The 24,164-nt window shown below is 37.0% G+C and overlaps 1 protein-coding gene across 2 annotated transcripts in view; it reads right to left on the bottom strand.

Moving 5' to 3' along the window:
- The window catches only part of MICU2 (mitochondrial calcium uptake 2), a 165,414-nt gene that overhangs the window by 42,072 nt on the left and 99,178 nt on the right, over positions 1 to 24,164 (bottom strand). For both annotated transcript variants that reach the window (XM_043998034.1, XM_043998035.1), the window contains exons 5-6: positions 12,634 to 12,681; positions 10,508 to 10,590 (exon numbers count right to left, since the gene is read on the bottom strand). In XM_043998034.1, coding sequence (XP_043853969.1) covers positions 10,508 to 10,590; positions 12,634 to 12,681 — 131 coding nt within the window. The remainder of the gene's footprint in view (positions 1 to 10,507; positions 10,591 to 12,633; positions 12,682 to 24,164) is intronic.

Genomic DNA, 24,164 nt, shown 5'->3' with positions numbered 1-24,164 from the left:
CACACAGCTGCTAAGTGTCAAATGTCTGAGGCCAGATTTGAGTTCAGGTACTCCTGACTCCAGGGCCAGTGTCTTATCCTAGGTGGCACAGGGGATAAAGCACTGGCCCTAGAGTCAGGAGGATGTGAGATCAAATCTCACCTCAGATGCTTACTAGCTGTGTGACCCTGGGCAAATCACTTAACCCTGATTGCCTTAAAACATCCAGGGCCATCTCCAGTCATCCTGATATATATCTTGTCACTGGACCCAGATGACTCTGGAGGACAGAGTGAGGCTGATAACTTTGCACTGCCTTCCTTCACTTAAATATAATTCACTACAAGTCCTGATATCACCCTAATGGCATGGCCCTTTTCAAGAATGAAGGACAAATAAAAACAAATCAAGAACTTAGATAAAGGCATAAATGGTTTTTTTTTTTGGGGGGGGCAGGGCAGTGAGGGTTAAGTGACTTGCCCAAGGTCACAGCTAGTAAGTGTCAAGTATCTGAGGCTAGATTCGAACTTAGGTCCTTCTGAATCCAGGACCCGTGCTTTATCTACTGCACCACCTAGCAGCCCCAGGTATACATGCTTTTAAAAGGGCTTTACAAATTTGCAGACAACACAAAGCAAGGAGGGGCAGTCAAAAAGCATTTATCAAGTATCTACTATGTTCTAGGTACAATACTATGTGTTGGGGATACAAAAAGAGGTAAGAGTCTTCTACTCTCAAGGAGCTCATAATCTAATGGGGGAGACAACAAGCAAACAAATATGCAAAAACAAGGTATACACAGGAAAAACAGGAAATTAAAAAATTGAAGGCACTAGAATTAAAAGGGGTTGAGAATGCTTCCTATAGAAGATGGGATTTTAGTTGGGATTTGAAGGAAACCAGGGAAGCCAAGAGGTGAAGGTGAGGACAAAGAGTGTGCCAGGAATGGGGGACAGCCAGCAAAAATGCCCAGAACTCATAGAGGGAGTGTCTTGTTCATGAAGGCAAGTGTTGGTGGAGTGAAGAGTAGGTGTTGGGAGTAAGGGCTAGATTGTGAAGAGCTTTGAATGCCAAATAGAGCATTCTGAATTTGTTCTTGGTGGCAGTAGGGAGCCGCTCAAGTTTATTTAATAAGGTAGTGGCATAATTGGACCTTTGATTTAGGAGGATCACTTTGGTAGCTGAATGGAGGAAGGATGGGGGTGGGAAGTGACTAGTGGCAGGCAGACCCACCAGCAGGCTATTGCAATAATTCAGGCATGAAGTGGTGAAAGCCTGCATCTTTATGCATCTTCATGCATCTTCCTGTTGAGTCATTGCTGCTTTGCTATTTTCAATACTTCTTGACAGAGAATCCAGAAGCACAATTAGAATTGAATAGCTCTGCCTTTTCTTTGTTACTGGTGATGGTCATTTCTCCCATCCCAAGAAGTGGTTCTCAGCCTTTTCTAAGTTTCCCTTTTTCCTTCCAATGTGGCCAAGAAATTCTCTTTCTCTTTCTTTTTCTACAGGATGGAGCCACACCCATATTCATCCTCCGTTACCTCTTGCTTCCATCTTCTCTTTGTCTCTTTTGATATCTTGGTTGGTAATCTCCTTGTATATCCAAACCAGCCTATTCAGACAAACCCAATTTTTCTTCCCCACTGGCACTGTTTCCTTACATATCTTTGGAATTGCATTCTTGAACATTTCCTATCCCTTATGTGCTATTTTCTCTGAAGCATTTTACTCCATGGTATCCTACCCATATTTCCTATGAATCTTTGAAATTCGCTTTCCTAAAACAAGTCTGAATATGCCTGGATTTCCTTAACTTGTCTATCATAAAATCTAGGAAGCAACGGTCACTTTGCCCCAGGATTCCCATCAATTTTATCCCAGCAACGAGTTCCTCCCTGTTATTGAGATTCAGATTCAGAATAGAATTCCCCCTTGTTGGTTCTTCAATCTTTTGAAGAATGAAATCATCACCAAAGCAAGTCAAGAAATTATTAATTGCTATGCTTTAGGCAGAGACAGAGAGTTCCAGCAGATGTCTGTTTAATTGAAGTCATCTATCATTACGTTTTCATGCCTCTGTGCCAGGCTTGTTATGTTCCCCAAACTCCTTTAATTCTTTTTTTCTGTTCAGGTGGTCTGGTGAATATTCTCAGGACAAAATAATTTCTGTTTCTCCGTTCACTGACCTTCACCCAATACTCTCTGTCATGTTTCTTCCCTCTGGTTTCTAAATTTCCTTACAGGAGTATACCTTCTTCTCTCCCCTCCCCTCCCCGCCCCCCCCCCCCTTTCCCTTCTCTTTCCTTTTATCTATCTTGTTTCTTTGGAATAAGGTATATTTTTCCAGAACCATGGTCTAGTCCTGTGTTTTATTTTTAAAAAGCTTGATGATACCTCTGAGGTCAAATGTGCCTCCTTGAATTAGGGCCTCTAATTTCTTGATTTCTGACTAAACTTTGGGCATATGTGTATAGATATTTGAAGCTATAGGTTTTATTGTTGGCTCTTTTCTTATATTTTTGTCTCCTGTGAACTTATGAGTATTTCAACTATTATTCTTTCCTTGTTAGCTATGTTCTATGGTATTTAGGTTGGGAGATATATATATTGGTTGTTGTACTGGAAGGTGATGTCATGACTTGAAATGAACTGGATTTAAGTGACGAAGGTAGTCTTCACAATCCACAATCTTTTTTTTTTTTTTTTGGTGAAGCAATTAGGGTTAAGTGACTTGCCCAGGGTCATACAGCTAGTAAGTGTTAAGTGTCTGAGGCCGGATTTGAACTCAAGACATCCTGAATCCAAGGCCAGTGTTCTATCCACTGTGCCACCTAGCTGCCCCCGCACAATCTTTTTTAGTATCAAATGAGATAATGTATGTAAAGAACTTTGTAAATTTTAAAGTGCTATTATAATTATTTGGTTTCCTTCACATTGCCTAGTCTACTGCTATCACTCAATCAATCAACAAGCATTTTATTAAGTACTTATTATGTATCAGTACAGTTCTAAGGTAATAGTTCTCAAAGTGCGGTCCATGGATGCTTGAGGGGGTCCTTAAGAACATATTAAGGTGCTGTAAAGAATATAGAATCCCAGGGCAGCTAGGTGGTATAGTGGATAAAGCACTGGCCCTGGATTCATGAGGACCTGAGTTCAAATATGGCCTCAGGGGGCAGCTAGGTGGCGCAGTGGATAAAGCACTGGCCCTGGATTCAGGAGTACCTGAGTTCAAATCCGGCCTCGGACACTTGACACTTACTAGCTGTGTGACCTTGGGCAAGTCACTTAACCCCCATTGCCCCACCAAAAAAAAAAATATGGCCTCAGACACTTGACACTAGCTGTGTGACCCTGGGCCAGTCACTTAACTCTCACTGCCCCCCCCCCCCCAAAAGAATATAGAATCCCTCCCTTAAAGAAGCTTATGATTTAGCTGAGTGACAAATACATGTGAAACACATTATAGAACACTAACTGATAAACTCTGTGGTCATGACTATAAATGCAACAGGGATCAATAAAAGGGAAAGAAGTAGTGGGTGGGCTGGAATAATAACACAAGGCTTCATTTTTGTTGTTCAGTTATTTCAGGCTTTCTGTGAATCCGCTGGCATTTTCTTGGCAGAGATACTGGAGTGGTTTACTATTTCCTTCTCCAGCTCATTTTACAGATGAAGAACTGGAGCAAATAGAGTTAAGTGACTTGCCCAGGGTCACAGAGCTAGTAAGTATCTGAGGCCATATTTGAACTCTGGTCTCCCTGACTCCAAGCCTGGAGCTCTATTCGCTGTTCCACCTAGCTGCTCAGAAGACTTCATAAAGGAGGTAAAATGTGACATATGAGTAAAGGGGAATAGACAGTAATGAGGAAGTAAGGAAGCAAATGATAAGCATAAAAGACAAAGGATACAGACATTAGAATGGAAAGTTAGAGGGAAGGAAAATGAACAGATAAACCTAAGTGGTAAAGACAGAATGTGTTAAAGAGTTAATAAGAAATAAAATTAAGTTGGAAAGGGTTATACTCTTCAGGGGCTGGTGGTAAGGAATAGAAAGAAAAGCATGCATAATCCAAAATAAGGACAACAATCTCCCTAAGGACTTGTCCCAATTCCCAAACAATAAAGGGAACTACACAACTTGAACACTGCAATCCTACAAAGCAGGTATGGTAGTCTAAGTAAATATAATAAAAACACATTAATTCAGATGCACTTTGGAATTCATTTGGAATTCAGAACAAGGTGGAAGTTTTCCTACTATCTATAAGAAAAAGACTGACTAAATTAACAGTATGATTAAGATTGTAGAGACACTTAAGTGTAGTTTAGAAAGCAAACTATTTTTGAAATTTAAGAAAATCACTGTATAATTTATTTACAATTAAAACACTGATCACAAATGATTCTAAGTATTAACTTTATAGCACATTACTCTGTGTACTTGAAAGAATTGTTTTTTCTTTTTTCTTTAGAATTTTATTTTTTCCCAAATTACATGTAAAAACAAATTTTAACATTGATTTTTAAAACTTTGTAAGAATTGTATTTCTTGAAAAAATATTCTAAACTTTGCATACTTTACTAATGTAGACTACCCCTTATCAGTTACTCTACTTAATGAGGTTTTATTGCAAACTTAAATCTTAACAAGCACACAATTCTATTAAAATTACTTTTATTTTATAAGGACTCGACTGCCTGGGGAAAATTTTGTGCATGTGTAATCTATATACAGTTTAACGATCTGATCATAAACATGTTGAATCTTAAATTTTTATGAGAAGATTCTCTCATTTCTTTTTTTTTTTTTTAAAGTGAGGCAATTGGGGTTAAGTGACTTGCCCAGGGTCACACAGCTAGTAAGTGTTAAGTGTCTGAGGCCAGATTTGAACTCAGGTATTCCTGACTCCAGGGTCGGTGCTCTATCCACTGCGCCACCTAGCTGCCCCCTCTCATTTCTTTTTAAGGGGGAGATCTTAGTCTCTAATTATTCTAAAAAAAGTGAATTAGCAACATCAGGGTTTTGTTTTCTCTGAAGTGATTGCTTAATTATATTTTTTAACTTAAATAATTGATCATCTGGGAAACATGCTTTTGATTTTTATTCAATTAAATTTTTTTCAAACTAATGAAACTAAATGAAACAGGTTTTGAAAATCATCCATACTCTAATTTATCATGTAACAATAATGCCCTGCATATAGATAATAATTAACAAAAGTTTGATGAATATATAGAACAATCTAAAAGTGGATTGTTTGTTGCTTTTTAGTTATCACTGCTTCTTTACCACCAGCATCATTAAGCAATCAATGAACACAAAACAATAAAAAACAACAACAACAAACCAGGGAGAAGATATTTTAGAAATATCTGTACCATAGTTTTTGTTTTAAAGACAGGGAATTTTGATTTATTTGACAGTTCTAAATGCCTTAATATCTTATAAACTATAATTATGGGATATTGGGGGGAAATTTCATAACTTGTTTCCTGTTCCTTCTTGTAAGGCATTTAACATACTTCAGTGCATTTCTTTCAAACTCTTATTGGCAAATGATTATAAAAACTCTAGTGAATGGTAGAGTAAAAAAGGATTATGTTTATTCAAATGACTGATTTTAGCTTTGCTATAGCAAGGAATTTGGGATGATACAGCATTCCCCCCTTCTATTCCCATCTATGGGGGTTTAGTTATTAAAAATTATTGTTTGTTGTCAAGTAGGGAGGACATTTCAAGAAGTGATAAAAGAAAATGTTAGAGTTAAGTTCCAGTGTACTTTTAAATTGGCATATTTTTGACAATAATAGATTCAATTCTCTAATAATATTTTTACTAATAGAAATACCACACATAAACATAAGCATGGGTATATAATCCTATTTGGAAATATGTGCCTGATTTCATGCCATGTGGTCTATGATGACAGATTGCTAAGTAGCTCAACTTGTCACTAACTATGGGGAGGGAAGTAAGTAGGATACATCCAACTTCATGGATTACAAATTCTTTATGACTAGGGGAAAAAGACTACTATTTTACAAAACTTTTGTTTAAATTGTATACAAATCCAGTTTAATTGGAAGACTGTAGAGGGGATATAAGTAATGTTTTTCTTTTTTTTCCCCTGAGTACATGATGTTATTCTGGAAATGGAAAAGAGCAAGGTGAACTTCAATTATCTTAAAGCCTAGAAGAATAAACATTGTACTAAAGACATTCACATTAATTAAGAAAAAAAAAGAACCAAAAAACTTCATAAAATAACACCCCAGGAACGATCAAATGTAATAAAGATATTCTACTAAGACAACAAGTTATTTTTGTTTTTTGGCAATAAAAAAGACCACTTAGAAATTTATACAAGTAACAGATTTGCTATTAACACATGTTCAGCACCTATGCCATTAAGTATATGTACCATTTATCAAGGTATGGATTAAAAAAGATTAACTAGATTTTTGTTTTTGATCCTGTTTTATCATTTATTTTCATCTGATAAAAAATAATTCACATAAGTGAAAGGAATGGAAAGTTGCAATTTCTATTATTTGAGATAATTTAATAGGAAGTTTTAATAACAAGATGATGCATGAATCAACATCATTTCTAGTTATGGCTCTCAGATAATATAATTATTTTAAAAAGTAGCAAATGAAAAATATTTTCTTTTAAGGGCAATTTCACTAGTTGAGATTAAAAAAAGACATGAAATTACTATCTACTTTGATTTGTAGAACTGGTATAAAGTAATTCTTAGTATTTAGATTTCTTATTTATTCTGTTTACTTATTTTGCAGAATTCATGGGTAGGTGGGGTCCACAGCAAGGTAGGGTGCATAATTTATTGTATTTAAATTCTGAATGGCTATGGAAAAGGCTATAAAATGAAACATTCCAAATGTAAGGACCTGCTTACATTGAGTGTTCCCCAATGTGGGGACTTCTACTTAGATATATACCCACTTAGTGGTGTCTCACTGGGAGCAAGGTAAGTCTCCTATTTCCCTATGCCATCTCTTGAACCATGTATGAAATTCCCAGGATAAGGTAAATCTTTTGATAGGAAGTCAATCTGTCTCAATCTGCTGCTGATGTTTTCAGTTAATTCATGCACCTGAGTTATACTTATGGATTTGCCATTTGAAAAGGGACACACATGAAGTCCAGAGACTATAGAGATATTGATGTTGGATATATAAAAGAGAGGAGTTGTATAAGATATAGACTTAGTTCCCTGGAGAGCAAGGCTTGGGCAGCCACATGGCCCTTCCAGTGATGCAGAGGCAATAGGGAAGCATCAGACTTATGAGAAGTTCCTAGTTTATATTTGGAAATGCAGTAATATAATCTAGCAGCAGAAGAATGGCAGTTGGAGAAATGGAGTAGTTCCTACTAAAGAAGATCACAGAAAGGAGCTGGTTCAAGCTGGCAACTGGAAGAGCCTGAACTGATAATTAATGAGACATGGCCTTGATGAGGACAATAACTGGACTTCACTCTTTACTAGTTTTGGGAGTCTTAGACACTGTGCAGTTTTGAGGGAAGGAGAGTTGAAACACTAACGATCTCACTTTATTTTCAATTATCTCAATCCTAGGTAACATTACAGTCTCGAATATTGTATATGCCTATGGGAAAGGCTGGGCTCACTAATGAAGGGAGGATTGTTTGATCTTATCAGCTCACATGGCTTTAATTACCATCTCTATGCTAATGATTCACAAATCTACCTATTATTCTTAAACTGGATGTCCAATAGATATCTTGAACTAGACACGTCTAAAACAGAACTCATTATCTTTTCCCCCTAAATCGTACCCCACTCCTAACCTTCCTGTGACTGTAGAGGGTAATATCCTCTTCCTGGTCTCTCAGGCTTATAATGTAGAAGTCATCTTGAACTTCTCACTCTCTTCCACACCAACCAGTATGAGATATTTTAGCAAATTTTTTTGTTAAAGTTTAGGTAAACTAAATCTATAGCATTCCATTTATCTACAGTTTAGGAACTGTGTTAAACAGGGTTAGTGAGGTCTTCTCTCTAGCCTAGCATTCCTCTTCCTTCCAGTTTCCGCCCTCCTTCTCTACTCATATACATTTAAACTCTGTATATTTTTATTTGTAAGCTAAAATAGTATAGCACAAGCTCTGGCAGACTGCAGCAAACCGGTAAAGCTTCAAAGTACAAGGCTGGAGGATGGACTTTGTCATTTGAGGATCAGCTTAGGCCTGGAAAGGTTCATCAGCAGAACACTGGTTGCATGAATACAAGCCTTGTGGTCATAGAAACTCATGGAGACTATAAAGAATTGGGTTCTGTGTATGCCAAGAGTGCTTCCACATTAGTAAAATCATGGATCCCTGAAGTATGGGGGTAAGTATATTTATGAGTATGGCACAAAAGATTTTCTATAATTATGAAAAATTACATATTACTTTTCTCTCAAACTACAAAGCCTTTTTACTTTGACATAGAAAGAGAAAAAAAAACTTATTTGGTAGTACTTGATCTTTAACACACTGTCATTCACCACCTAATATTAGTGGTTTTCCAGACATTTGCAAACTGATATTATACTAATTTTTCTCCCTAGTAGTTATCTAATTTTCCTTTAAAAAATAAAAAAATGAGGTACTATGTTGAGCCTTTTCCTATTCTTAGGTACTTTGCCATTCCTTTGGGAATTCTCAAAAATAGTCCTGTATTTACAAATGGTTCTATAATAATTTGGGCAAATTTCTTTCTTTTTGCCAGGAAATGAGAGTTAAGTGACTTGCCCAGGGTCACACAGCTAGTGTCAAGTGTCTGAGGTCAGATTTGAACTCAGGTCCTCTTGAACCCAGGGTTGGTGCTTTATCCACTGTACCACCCAGCTGCCCCCTAATTTTTTTTAATTTTTAATTTTTTTGGGTAAATTTCTTATGTATTTTCAGGTACTTATGAAGCCTTTAAATTAGCTTCTTAAGCTTGTTAAAATTCTCTTATAAAAATGCTTAAAATTTTGTTTTGTTTGGCTTCTGCCTATTTAAAATAATTGATGTTCATTTTAAAATCACCTGCATTACATAATATTCTCTTCTCATGGCTTCCAGAGAGCCAACCTTTATAGCAAAGGATGAAGAAAACAAAGCAGCAACAGTAATCAACTGATTGTAAAAACCTGATGTTACTGCAATCTTCCAGACCCACAGACCCTTACTTACATAAATAATGGGGTAGGTAGCTTTTCATATTTCTTCTTTAGGACCAAGATTGGTCATCATCACACGAGACCATTCAATTTAAATTGTATTGTTTTTCTTTCCATTTATATTGCTACAGTAATTTTTAATGCTGCTTTCCTAGTTTTGTTTATTTCAATCAAATGAAAAGCATTTATTAAATGCTTACAATGTGCCAGGAATTGTGCTAAGCACTGGACATAGAAAGAAAAGCACAACCAGCTCCTGTTCTCAAGAAGTTTACAGTCTAACAAAGACAACATGTGAACAATGGTGTCCAAGTTAAGCTGGAAATAATCAACAGAGAGAAGGCACTAGCATAAACAGAGATCAGAAGAGGCTTTTTGCAGAAGATGGGATTTTAGGTAGAACTTAGTGGAAGCCAGGGAAACCAGAAAGCAGAAATGAGGAAGGAGGGAATTTCAGGTATGGGGTATACTCAGTGAAAATGCAAGGAGTCAGGACAGTGTGTCTTGTGGAAGGAATATCAAGGAGACTACTGTTATTAGATTATAGAGTGTGTGTGTCTGTAATATGTATAAGACTGGAAAAGCAGGAGTCAAAGTAAAGAAGGGTTTTGACTACCAGAGGTTCTTATACTATTTTTGATCTTTGAGGTGATAGGAAATCATTGGAGCTTACTGAGTAAAGAGTTGAATAAGGGTCAGATCTGTACTTTAGGAAGATAAGTGGAGGACAGTCTGTTGTGAGGAAAGACTTGAAGCAGGGAGATCAACTAGGCTATTGTAATAGTCTAGGCATTATGTGATAAGCATCTACACAAGGGTAGTGACAGTGTCAGAAAAGAAAGGGAAGTATATGAAAGATGATACAAAGCTGGAATTGATAGGAATTGACAACAGATTAGATTTGGGGAGTGAGAGAGTTGTAAGAAACCTAAATGACTGTGGGAAGATGGTGGCACTTTCAACAGTAATGGGAAATATAGGAAGAGGATAGGGGTGTAGTGGGAAGAATGAGTTAAGCTTTGGATATGTTTAGTTTAAGATGATCTATGGGACATCCAGTTTGAGATGTCTAACAGGAAGTCTGGAGTCTTCTCTGTATTTATCATATTCATTGTTCTTTAAGTTTACAATCACTTTTTGCAAAGGTAATCCTCCACTTTATTTAATTTCTAATTTTAATAATGAAGGTTCACTTAGTAAGCATAATTTTAATTTTTACTGAAAGACAAAAATGACAACACTAACATGAAAAAATACTTCAGAACATCATTTTTAGTTCTTATGGGCCAATCTGAAATAACCTAAAATAACTTGAATCAACTTACCTTAAAGAACTCCTTTTTCTCAACAGTCTCATCTCCATCTATATCCAGCATCTTAAAGGCAACATGAAACCCAGTCTGGGGTTCTATAATAATGTGTGAAAAAATGTTTTTATAACTCAGTGTGATAAGAATTACTTTCAGCCACAGTTCTTCAAATCAGAAATTAGTTACTTGAACCATGATAGTTAGGGATAGATTGTGGTCCATGATTTCGATGGTATAGGAAAATCCCAGCTGAGGAAACACACTCTACTAAAGCATGTTCTCTAGGATTATCTAGAACAAAGTTGTTAGTGTAAAACTCCAAAGGAGGCCCAAACTAGATTAAAATTAAAAGTAATTGGGAAATGTTTAACAAAATATGTAAAAATACAATATAACATAGATAATGTTAATTTGCGGTTTTCTAAATTGATATGTAGGCCATAGGGATCCATTTCTATTTGAATTTCATATGACTGGTTTAGAATATTGAAATTAAATCACTTGCCTAGGATCACAGAGCCAGTCTACATTAGAAGTGAGAACTGAACATAGGTCTTCCTGACTGAGGCTGTCTATTGACTATGCAATTCTGTCTCTCAAGAATTCTTATTTCTTCTGCAACTAAAAATTCTTTGAAAGCTGATCTTTTAGTGGTTTCTGTCAGGACTTACTCTTCTTTTCTCTCCTCTTCTCTCCCTCTCTCTCTCCAAAGGTAGTATTTCAGAAATCCAGGCATTTCTGTTTTTCCATTCTTAAGTTTCAAATGCTAGTGACAACAACCTTTTATGTGAGAAGGACTAGATAAGTATTTTTACACCTTACTTTTCTACCAATTTTTTTTGTACTGTTAACTCAGCATTGTCTGATGAGAGTGATAGAAGGTTAACAAAGTTTTGTGTTTTTTTGGGGTTTTTTTGGCAGGGCAATGGGGATTAAGTGACTTGCCCAGGGTCACACAGCTAGTGTGTGTCAAGTGTCTGAGGCCAGATTTGAACTCAGGTCTTCCTGAATCCAAGGCCAGTGCTTTATCTACTGTGCCACTTAGCTACCCCCTAACTAAGTTTTGATAAGTTGTATAGGATGGAAAGGATCTGGAGTCTGGAGAGAGGGGGCAGGAATGAGAAATTTTCAGTCAGAAGTAAAAGACTTGCCCAAAGTCAAAGAGTGGTGAAATACAGAAAATAACTCTAGTATCTAGCTTCTGGTCTGTTAAATTTTCTATTAAAACATGCTAATACATTCTACTCTCCATCCACAAAAAAAAAAAAAAGATTTTTACTCATTTCATTCCTCAGCTGCTCTACTGACTAATAGCTATGCTCACATTCTTTTTCTTAGACAAGGGCTTTTTTATACAAAACACTCAAAAGTGGCATAGTTGAGACCTAAATTCTGGACCTTTAAGTCCAAATCTAATCTTGTATCAACCATGCTGTGCAGCATTTAATGGGCTGTTTCAATTCAGACCTTGATATGTGCTTCATTAAATAATCAGTTATAACTTTTATACATACTTTGGCAAAGATTACATCAATCTGACATAGAATCAGTTTGAATTAGGTAAATAATGGAATCTTAAATTTCAGTCCAAATATTTAGTTTTGAGGAAAGTACAGAGCGTTTTTTAGTGCTTACTATATCCAGGTACTGTGCTAAGTACTGAGGATATAAAGAAGGCAAAATCATAGTCCCTGCCCTCAAAGAGCTCACATTCTTTTTTTTTGGCAGGAAATGAGAGTTAAGTGACTTGCCCAGGGTCACACAGCTAATAAGTGTCAAGTGTCTGAGGCTGGATTTAAACTCAGATCCTCCTGAATCCAGGGCTGGTGCTCTATCCACTGTGCCACCTAGCTGCCCCAAGGAGCTCACATTCTAACCAGGGAGAGTACATGCAAATAATTATGTACATACAATATAAAAAGTAAAGGTAATTTCAGGGGGAAGGTCTAGTGCCTGAAAGAGTGTCTGGCACAGTATATTTCCTTTTTTTTCTTTTTATTATTTTTTTCTGGCACAGTATATTTTCAAAAAATATTTATTGCTGCTGCTGACATCTTCATTATACTTTCAACAGTGTATTTTGGTGAACAACAAAAACTATACTATTCTTGTGTGTACATAGGAGGTCATAGTATACTTACTGGTGATAACTGTCAGCAAAAATAGATATTCAGTATATGAAATCACTCCTGGAAGAAAAAGCAACAGAAAATATCAAGTGAAAACTAGATGTTCACATAATTAAAAGAAAGTAATTGGAAAACTAATTGTAAAATCTCAATGAATTTATTTAAAAATATTTTCACTTAGGTATGGTGGAACACTTATAATGGTAATATTGAAAGAAAGGATTAATGCCTTTAATATCATAGACCAATCATTTTATATCATTAATACTTTATATGATAGGAGGCAGAGGCAAGATGGCAGATTAGGGGTAGCTACCCAGCTGAACTCTCCCAACATTCCTCTCTAAACAACTTTAAAGTAACACCTCAAATTCTGGAGCAGCAGAGAAAACAAAAAGTTAGGGTGAGATATTTTTCTGGCCTAAGAAAACTTAAGAGATAGGCAGGAGAAATCTGTAACAATGGAGTGGAGGTCTGTCCAGAGCACACATGGTGGAGATAGCAGCAGCAGTTTTGGGACCTCTCAGCCTAGAGATAGTAAGGGGATTGGACAAGTGGTCAGAAAGAAATTACAAGGAACTCTTTACTGGCACTGGGTACAATTGGCACTGATGGGCAACTTTACTGCCGTGATGTGGTTCTGGGTCACAGTTCCAGAGTGAAGAGGAGCTCTGGTTGTTGGTCACAAGGGAACAGGGACCCTGATCACAGTTCCAAGGCAAAGGGAAGCACTAGCATGCAGCCACAGAGGAAGGACTAGGGCCCTCTCCTTGGTAAAAACCAACACATAGACAAGGAAAGCAATCACCATATCTCTCCTAGGATTATACCACCTTGAAAACACCAAAAAATTATAGACCTGCCCAGAACTACCTCTGAAAATAGCCAAAAAGTCTGAAGTTTGGGACAGTGCTTTCCCAACCCTAGGTGAGCAAAGCCCAACTTTAACATAAAGGGGGCAGCTAGGTGGCACAGGGGATAAAGCACCAGCCCTGGATTCAGGAGGACCTGAGTTCAAATCCAGCCTCAGACACTCGACACTTCCTAGCTGTGTGACCCTGGGCAAGTCACTTAACCCTCATTGCCCTGAAAAAAACAATAAACAAAACAATCACTTTAACATAAAGCTCACAGTCAAGAAACAGGCTAGAAAAATGAGCAAACAACAACAAATAATAATTTGACTATAAAAAACCACTACAGTGGCAGGGAAGACCAAAACATAAATTCAGAAATACAATAAAATGAAAACAGCTACCAAAAAAGCCTCAAAGAAAAATGCTAATTGGATCCAAGCCTAACAAAAACTCCTAGAACAATTAAAGAAAGAGAGATAAGTGGTTGAGAAAAAATTGGGAAAAGAAATGAGAGTGATGTAAGAGTATTATGAAAAGAGAATTAACAGGTTGGTAAAAGAGGCACAAAAAACAGTGAAGAAAATAATGACTTAAAAAACAAAACTGGCCTAATGGTAAAAGAGGCACAAAAATTCACTGAAGAAAAGAACTCCTTAAAAAGCAAAATTAGCCAAATGGAAAAGTTATAGACTCTCACTAAAGAAAAGAATTCCTTTAAAATTAGAATTGGGCCAGTGGAAGCTAATGACTCCATGAAACAGCAAGAAACAATAAAACAAAGTTTAAAAAATGAAAAAAAAAATAGAAGAAAAATGTGGAATATTTCCTCAGAAAAACAATTGACATGGGAAACAGATCAAAGAGAGATAATTTAAGAATTAAGACCAAAGCCATGATCAAAGAAAGATCCTAGACATCATATTTCAAGAAATTAAAAAGGAAAATTGCCCTGATAGCTTAGATCCAGAGAGTAAAATAGAAATTGAAGGAATCCACTGATCATGTACTAAAAAAGATTCCAAAATTAAAACCCTCAGGAATATTATAGTCAAATTCCAGAGTGCCAAGATCAAAGAGAAAATATTTCAAGCAGCTAGAAGTGAACAATCCAAATATCAAGGAATAACAGTTAGGATCACACAAGATTTAGTGGTTTCCACATTAAAGGAGCGGAAGGCTTAGAATATGATATTCCAGAAAGCAAAGGTGCTAGGATTAAAACCAAGAATAACCTACCAGAAAAACTGAGTGTAATCCTTCAGGGGAAAAAAATCTATATTGAAAGAAAGGACTTTCAAGCATTCCTGATGAAAAGACCAGAGCTGAATAGAAAAACTGACATTCAAACAGAAGACTCAAGAGAAGCATAAAAAGGTAAATATGAAAGAGTAATCATAAGGGACTAAATAAAGTTAAACTATTTATATTCCTATAAAGGAAGATAATGCATGTAACTCCTAGGAACTTTATCATTATTAGGGAAGTTAAAAGGAATTTACATGGAGGGCACAGATATGAGTCAATTATCTTTTTTTTTAATTAATAAAGTATTTAATTTTTTCCCCGTTACATGTAAAGATAGTCCTCAACTTTTGTTTATAAAAGCTTTCCAATTTCAGATTTTTTTCCCTCCCTCCCCTCCCTCCCCCCTCCCCTAGACAGCAGGTAATCTGATATAGGTTATATATATATATATAGATATGAGTCAATTATGTTGGAGTTATCTCCAATAAAAATGAAGGGGGAAGAAACCAAAGCTATAAAAATGCTCCAAATAACTTTTGATTAGAGAAATGTAAATGAAAACAGTTATGAGGTACCATCTTACACCAATCAGAAATAACAAATGTTAGAAGGGATGAAGGAAAATAAGTACCTTAATGAATTGTTGGTAGAGTTGTGAACTTGTCCAATCATTCTAGAAAACAGTTGGGAACTATACCCAAAGGGCTATAAAACTGCATATCATTTGACCCAGCATTACTACTACTAAGTATATATCTCAAAGAGATTAAAGGAAAAGAACCTATATGTATGAAAATACAAGCCTACCTCCTGGTTCCCAGCAGGGTCAAAAAACCCAAGTTCTGCCTCAGCACCAGCACAGACCCCTGTGGTCTCCCCCCTGCCAAGGGCTCAGCCCTCTCACCAGACTGTGAGCTTAGTTCCAGATGACACTGGCGCTGCAGCTGATTCAGAAGCTTTGGGGGGTCTCTTTCTTTGGTGAGGCCTTCCTGGGAATGGATCTGCATCAGGGTGACTGTGGGGATGTGCTCCACTCCTGTCTCAGCACAGAAGCTCCCTCTTTCCAACCTTTCAAACTGTCCTTGGTTGGAAGATAATTTCAGCACATTCTTCTGTGGGTTTTGTTGCTCCAGGGACTGTCCTATGGCATTATTTGGATGTTTTTTGGAGCAATTGTGTCATGAGTTCAAGAGCTCACTGCTTTTCCTCTGCCATCTTGGCTCTGCCCCGGAAGTCCTCTAGTAGACATTTTGAACTGGATATCCCATAGGCATCTCAAATGTAACATGGCAACACAAAACTCATTATCTTCCCCTCAAAATCCACCCTTCTTCTGAACTTAACTTCTGTTGCTGGCACCATCATCTTTCCAATTACTCAGTTTCACAACCTCAATGTCTGGCTCACTTGACATATTTGATTATTGTTTCTATCCCTATAATATCTCTTGTATATATCCCATTCTTTCTTTTCAAACATTCAACACCCTCATCATCTCTCACCTAGACTGCCTCTTTTTTTTTTTTTTAGTGAGGCAATTGGGGTTAAGTGACTTGCCCAGGGTCACACAGCTAGTAAGTGTTAAGTGTCTGAGGCCGGATTTGAACTCAGGTACTCCTGACTCCAGGGCTGGTGCTCTATCCACTGTGCCACCTAGCTGCCCCCTAGACTGCCTCTTAATCAGACTCTTTGACTCAATCTTCCCAATCTAATTTGTCTTCCACTCAACTGCCAAATTAAACTTCCTAAAGCACAGGTTTGATCATGTCACTTCTGTACTCAATAAACTCTAGTGGCTCCCAATCACCTCTAGGATCATAATAGATTCTTTTTAAAAACACAATATTTGGTTCCCCCGCCCCATTATATGTAAAGACAATTTTTAGCAAGATTTTGAGTTTCATTTTTTTCTCTTCTTTCTTACAAAAATGGTAGGCAAATTGATATAGGTTATATATGTACTATCATGTAAAATATGCTTCCATTTTAGTCACAGTTGTGAAAGAAAAAACATATAAAAAGGAAAAACAATCCATGAAAAAGAATAAAATTTTTTAAAAGGGCTTTGAACTGTAGAGTCTATCAGTTCTTTATCTGGATGTGGATAGCATTTTCCTTCATGAGTCCTTTGTACTTGTCTTGAATTATTGTATTGCTGAAAATAGTTGAATCATTCATAATTGTTCATCACACAATGTTGCTGATACTGTATACAATGTTTTCCTGGTTCTACTCATTTCACTTTGCATTACTTCACATAAGTCTTTTCAGGTTTTTCTGAAATCTGTCTATCATTTCTTATTGAATAATAGTATTCCATTATATTTATATATTGTAGCTTGTTCAGCCTTTCCCAATTCATAGGCATCCCCTCAGGTTCCAGTTCTTTGCCACCACAAAAAGAGCTGCTATAAATATTTCTGTGGGTCTTTCCCCCCTTTTATGATCTCTTTGGGATACAGAGATAGTAGTGGTATTTCTGGGTCAAAGAGTATATACAGTTTATACCTCTTTGGGCATAATTCCAAATTATTCTCCAGAATGGTTGGATCAGTTCACAAGTCCACCAACAGTGCATTAGTGTCCCAATTTTCCCACATCTCCAACATTTATCATTTTCCTTTTCTGTCATATTACCCAATCTGATAGGTATGAGGTAGTACCTCAGAGTTCTTTTAATTTGCATTTCTCTAATCAAAAGTCATTTAGAGCATATCTTCATAAGCATATAGCTTTGATTTCTTCATCTGAAAACTGCCTGTCCATATCCTTTGACTGTTTATCAATTGGGGAATGGCTTGTATTCTTATAAATTTGACACAGTTCTCTATATATTTGAGAAATTATGCCTTTATTAATGATACTTGCTTAAAGATTGTTTCCCAGCTTTCTGTTTTCTTTCTAATCTTAGTTGCATTGGTTTTGTTTGTATAAAATTTTAATATAATCAAAATTATCGATTTTACATTTCGCAATGCTATCTCTTGTTTGGTCATGAATTCTTCCCTTTCCCACAGATCTGACAGGGAGACTATTATTCCTTGCTCTTCTGATTTACTTATGGTGTCACCCTTTATATCTAAATCATGTACCCATTTTTTTTGGGGGGGGCAGGGCAATGAGGGTTAAGTGACTTGCCCAGGGTCACAAGTGTCAAGTGTCAGAGACTGGATTTGAACTCAGGTCCTCCTGAATCCAGGGCCAGTGCTCTATCCACTGTACCACCAAGCTGCCCTTTTGTAATATTTTGAATTCATTCCTTCATCACTTCTGATTTTTGGAATCCCTAGGTTTTTTTTTCAAGATAGCCCAAGCCTATATTCTAAATAAGTCTTTTCCTAATTTCTGTAATTTTTCTTCCTTCCTCTCAACCAAAATGATCTCATATCAATTTTGAATGTACTTATGTATCTATGTGTCTGTTTTCTCCAATAGACTGTAAGCTCCTTGTGGGCATCCTCCATTCAGACATCAAAGTGATTTCCTAAAGTTCAGGTCTGGCCCTGACACCCCTTACTTATTAAACTCCTGTGACCTCCAGGGTCAAATTAAAAAAAAATACTATTTGGCATTCCAAGCCCTTAATAACCAATCCCCTCCTACTTTTCCAGTCTCTACACCTTACTCCCAGCTATGAACTCTTTGATCCAGTAATATGGGCCTCCAAGGCTGGTATTCTATCCACTACACCACCTAGCTGCCCCTCTCTCAAGAGTTCTTGAGGATGTTTTACTTAAATTCCTATTTTAAACTATAAAAAATGCTTTTCTCTGAAGTGTAATTAAAAAAAAACACCTTAAAAACAGGGGTGACATTTAATTTATAAGCTGAAAGTATTAAATACTTTTCAGTAACTGTTCTTTTTTATAAACGCCCAAAGTTTCAGTCTTCTTAAAGCTTTATCAAAGGGCAGATGCTTAGAATGTTATTGCTGAACCATACTGTTTATATAAACCCTATCTTTAGACTGTATGATGTTATTTTGACACTGCCATATCTCTATATTTATTCAGGTTTTTTTATTTAAGTCGGTGTTTCAAAGGAATATGCTGGAATTTTCCTTCAAAAGAAAAAAGAGTTCACCTTGCAGAAAGGACATGTTTGCATTTTTTAAAAAGGTGAGATGTCCTTTTGGCACAAAGCCTAGCAGTGTTATCAATGTAATCTAGCAATCTGGCAGTTTTTTGTGTTGCCATATTCCCCTAAGAATTAGAGGAAAGCTACTTTCGGCTTTTTTCAATGCAGCCAAAGGATGAAATACTTTGATCATTCAAATAGAATTAGAGCAGTTTTCCTCCTAGGCATTAAATATGACAAAGCATATTTAATTTATTCTTCTTTCGTATAAACACTAGATATCTTCAGGAAAAGGTAAAGGATTAATGTAGGGATTAAAAAAATTAATAACAAGTAAAAACTCTTTTAATTCAACTTCAAAATAAGAGAAGGTAACTTTTCAGAAATAATACATTAACTTTAAATATGTAAAAATGTGAACTGGAATTTTCATTCCAATTATAGTGAAACCTGAATCACCCATGATCAGATTTTGTGTGTGTGTGAGTGTGGCAATTGGGGTTAAGTGACTTGCCCAGGGTCACACAGCTAGTAAGTGTTAAGTGTCTGAGGCTGGATTTGAACTCAGGTCCTCCTGACTCCAGGGCCGGTGCTCTATCCACTGTGCCACCTAGCTGCCCCTCAGATTTTTTTTAAAAAGTAGAATTCTAGGGCAGCTAGGTGGCACAGTGGATAGAGCACCGGCCCTGGAGTCAGGAGGACCTGAGTTCAAATCCAGCCTCAGACACTTAACACTTACTAGCTGTGTGACCCTGGAAAAGTCACTACCCTCATTGCCCTGCTCCCCCCACCCCTCAATGAGGTAAAAGTAGAATTCTATTTATGTAAAATGCTTACCTGTATTGGGCCCCCACTTCATGACAGGAGCTTTTTAGAAAAGACAAACCTTTAAAAAAATCTCTTGCATTCCTTCTTTTCTGTTTACTACCAAAATTAGTCTGTAAAGGCTCTCATCATCTCAATCCCAGACTATTGTAGTAGCCTTGAAACTAGACTGTCTACCATCAGTCTTTTTCTACTATGCGCCATCCTGCATAACATTGGCATATTATTCTTAAAATGTTAAAATTTTGCCCTCTGGCCACATAGCCTTCTGCTTCACCCAATCTAGTCTAATAAATATTCTGTTTGGATTTATTGTGACTTATCATTTGATCTTGATGTATCACTAATTTTTCTAGATCATCTTTCACAAACTGACTCTGCCTGTCTCTACAGGCAGCCCTGATTCCGTGGTCTATCACTTTAAGTTTTCAATGGTTATTGCTTCTGAATCACTTTCTCCCTGACCCTATTCACTTCCAAATCCTTTTCCCTAGGAGAGTAACTTCACCATCAAATTTCTGTTCTTATACTGCTGAACTCTGTGGGAGCAGGTCACAAAATTTGGCTAATTTTATCCACTGCTACTCAACAATTCTTGTGCTTTAATTTTGCAGACTAGCTAAATCATTCTCCACAGCAACTGTTCCATTTTCTTCTTCTGCATAATTATCTTTTCTGAAAACATTTCCTCTAAATGTATACTACCCCATATGAAAATAGTGGTAGATTAAGCCTCATTGAAGAGGTATGATTTTCAGAGTCAATATCTTGTTAGGATATCATAAAGTCCAGGAGAGCATCTGGGTGGGAAATGATGAGATGAATGCCTTAGGTACCATCCTTAAATGGTGGAAGATCTGGAAGAAACTCTCCATGTTAAACCTCCCCCTCCCATATCTCTCCAAGTGGGAGGGAAGGACCCCCAAGGGTAGTATGTATTGAAGAGAACTTAACATTTTGGAAGATGAAATCAACTCAAACTTGCATCAACTCTGCCTCTCTTATTTGTCTGGTTGGAGAGGGTGTCCTTTGGAGAACTTTTCTCAGGTCTTCTACCATTTAAGGAGGGCACCCAGGGCAATGACCTCATTGTTTCCTATGTGGTTTCTCTTCCGGACTCTAGGAACTAATTGTCCTGTAAGTTAAAATCACAATTCACAACTCCTTTGATCATTTTTAAACCCCAATGTTGGATTTCATCATGTCCCTGTGCAAACTGCCCTCACTTTCCTTTTCAGCTTCTTTTTACATGCTGTTTCTCCCCCATTAGATTGTAGGGTCCTTGAGAGCAGGGACTGTCATGCCTTTTTTTTTTTTTTTTTTTTGGTAAACACATCACTTAGTACAGTGACTGGAACTTAATATCTTGGCACTTAATAAATGTTTATTGATTCTGACTGATTCATACTTCACTTAGATCAAGGCCATCTGACAAGAGATTCCTTAACCTCCGTTCCTATTCCTCATCTCATTCTGTTCTTTTACTCTCTGGTCTCAGAAGACATAGCTCTACTAGTCATTACAGAAAATCTCTCTACCTGTGCCCTTTATTTATTTTTCTCCCATTTCTTTTTCTTTCTTTTTTTTTTCTTAGTGAGGCAATTGGGGTTAAGTGACTTGCCCAGGGTCACACAGCTAGTATGTGTTAAGTGTCTGAGGCCGGATTTGAACTCAGGTACTCCTGAATCCAGGGCCAGTGCTCTATCCACTGCGCCATCTAGCTGCCCCTCTCCCATTTCTTATAGGAAGTTGCTTCAGGAATCATTTCCTCTATCTTATACATAAGATCTCCACTGCCAACAATTCCTTCTGATCCGCCCCCAAACATGCCCAGCATTCCTCGACATTTAAGAAATGCTCTTACCTCTTCTACCTAATACAGTTATCATTCTATCACTCTCTCCTTTTGCTGACAAACAAGGCTACATCTGATTTCCTAACCATCTATTCTGTCCTCAGTTTCTTGCAATGTTTTCTATCCACAAAATTCTATTTTAGCTGCTATATCAAAGGTCACTTTAAAAAAATCTTTTCATTTTTATTTTTTAAAATAATAAAAATTTTTATTTAAAGTTTTGAGTTCCAAATTTTATCCCTCCTTCCCTCCCTCTCTTCCTTTCCCCCTCCCTGATGTGGAAAGCAGTTAGATTTAGGCTATACATGTGCAATTATGTAAAACATTACCATATTAGTCATTTTGTATAAGAAAATTTGAGTAAAAGAAAAAAATGAAAGAAAGTGAAAAATAGCATGCTTCAGTCTGTGTTCAATCAATATCAGTTCTTTCTTTGGAGGTAGATAGTATGCTTCATCATTAGTCCTTTGGGAATATCTTGGATCATTGTGTTGCTGAGAATAGTTAAGTCATCCACAATTCTTCATCAAACAATACTGCTGTCACTATGCACAATGTTCTGCTGGTTCTGCTCACTTCACTATATATCAGTTCATACAAGCCATTCCAGGCCCTTCTGAAATTGTTCTGCTTGTCATTTCTTATAGCACAATAATATTTCATCACCATTATATATCACAGCTTGTTTAGCCATTCCCCAATTGATGGGCAGTCCACCACAAAAAGAGCTGCTATAAATATTTTTGTACACATAGGTCTTTTTCTCTTTTTTTGGAATGTCTTTGGGATGTAAACCTAGCAGTGCTATTGCTGGATCAAAGGGTATGCATGGTTTTATAGCCCTTTGGGCACAGTTCCAAATTGCTCTCCAGAATGGTTGGATCTGTTTACAACTCTACCAACAGTGAATTAGTTTCTTAGTTTTCCCACCTCCCTCCAATACCCAATATTTCCCTTTTTTGTTATATTTGCCACTCTGATAGGTGTGAGGTGGTACCTCAGAGTTTTTTGTTTTTGTTTTTTTTTTTGGTGAGGCAATTGGGGTTAAGTGACTTGCCCAGGGTCACACAGCTAGTGTTAAGTGTCTGAGGCCAGATTTGAATTCAGGTACTCCTGAATCCAGGGCCGGTGCTTTATCCATTGCACCATCTAGCTGCCCCAGAGTTGTTTTAATTTGTATTTCTCTGATCAATAATGATTTAGAATATTTTTTCATATGACTATAGATAGCATTGGTTTCTTTGTCTGAAAAATGCCTATTCTTATCCTTTGAAAGGTCACTTTTTTGATTAAAAACAAAAACAAAATTAGCCCTCAAACTTACCAACCTCTCTTCATCAAGTGACACTGTTATCTTACCCTTATTGTCTAGAGGTAACACACTGAGTTAGATGCCCTTCTACAGCTCTGTAGCTCTTTTCTCTGTCTTCCCTGGCTATTTGTCTTTCCAGTTTTGTAAGATGGGTGGTTTACCAAGGTTTTGTTATTAGTGTTAAGATAATAGATTTAGCAGATACTCAGGGGCCCACCTGGAGATTGGTTTAAACTGATTTAATTGGACTTGACTGTTGACTGAATTAATGGCTGACTTCTAGTTAACTAGATTCTAAGCACATCTGGCTGGTACTTGAGAGTACTTAAGAAAGCATGGTTCGGGGCAGCTAGGTGGCGCAGTGGATAGAGCACCGACCCTGGAGTCAGGAATACCTGAGTTCAAATCTGGCCTCAGACACTTAACACACACTTACTAGCTGTGTGACCCTGGGCAAGTCACTTAACCCCAATTGCCTCACTAAAAAAAAAAGGAAAAAAAAAAAAGAAAGCATGGTTCTCAGAAGCAAACAATTTTGAACTTTGACCACCTTCTGGCCCAGTCAACCAATAAGCTTGAAGAACCTCCCATTTCTGGGAGGGGACAGGAAGGTGGAAACTGAGCCTGTGCAGGAAGCTCCCTCTCTTTTGGTTCCTGACATTGCGGTGGCAGCAGGGGACTTCACAGAGGAGTTGAGGAAAGATAGGATTGCCAGGTTGTAGGAATTCTGTTCTCAATCTTTCTCTTTCTTTTACCATCTTTCAATAAACCCTTAAAAACCTAAACTTGTTTATCAGTGATTTTAGTCAGTTTCCCCCCCAAACTGGGGGGACAGATTAGAACCCACATTTAGAAATTTAAATTACACATTAGTCTTCTTCTTTTTTCTTATAAAATTCTCTCTCTTGGTAATCTCATTTACTTCTAGGTCTGCAACTATGACTTCTGCGCTGAAGGTTCCCAAACCTGTTATCTTCAGCTCTGATCTGTCTTCTGAGTTCCAAACCTACATCTCCTGTTGTAAACAGGAAATCTCTACAAGGATTTCTAGGTCAGCAGTATAAATTTAATGTCTAATACTGACATTGTCATCTTCCCCCTTAACCTTATTCTGATTTCACCATTTCTGTCAGTCTGCCATATATTAAATTTTGGAGTCATTTTTGACTCTTTGCTCTCCTTCATCTTTCACATCAAGTTTTCTTAATTCTACCTCTGAAGAATATTCCCCATCAATCTCCCTTTCTATATTTTTATTGCTATCACCATAGTATAGGTTCTTGTAACTGACAGTTTAGATAACTGCAACCGCCACATACCAGAGAGTTGATAAGGGTAGAGTGGAAGGGCCTAGATGAGAGTTATACCTCAA

Source organism: Dromiciops gliroides, chromosome 3 (assembly GCF_019393635.1).
Source record: "Dromiciops gliroides isolate mDroGli1 chromosome 3, mDroGli1.pri, whole genome shotgun sequence".
In the NCBI taxonomy this organism is placed as follows: Eukaryota; Metazoa; Chordata; class Mammalia; order Microbiotheria; family Microbiotheriidae; genus Dromiciops; species Dromiciops gliroides.
This window is presented reverse-complemented; position numbering and strand designations above follow the sequence as displayed.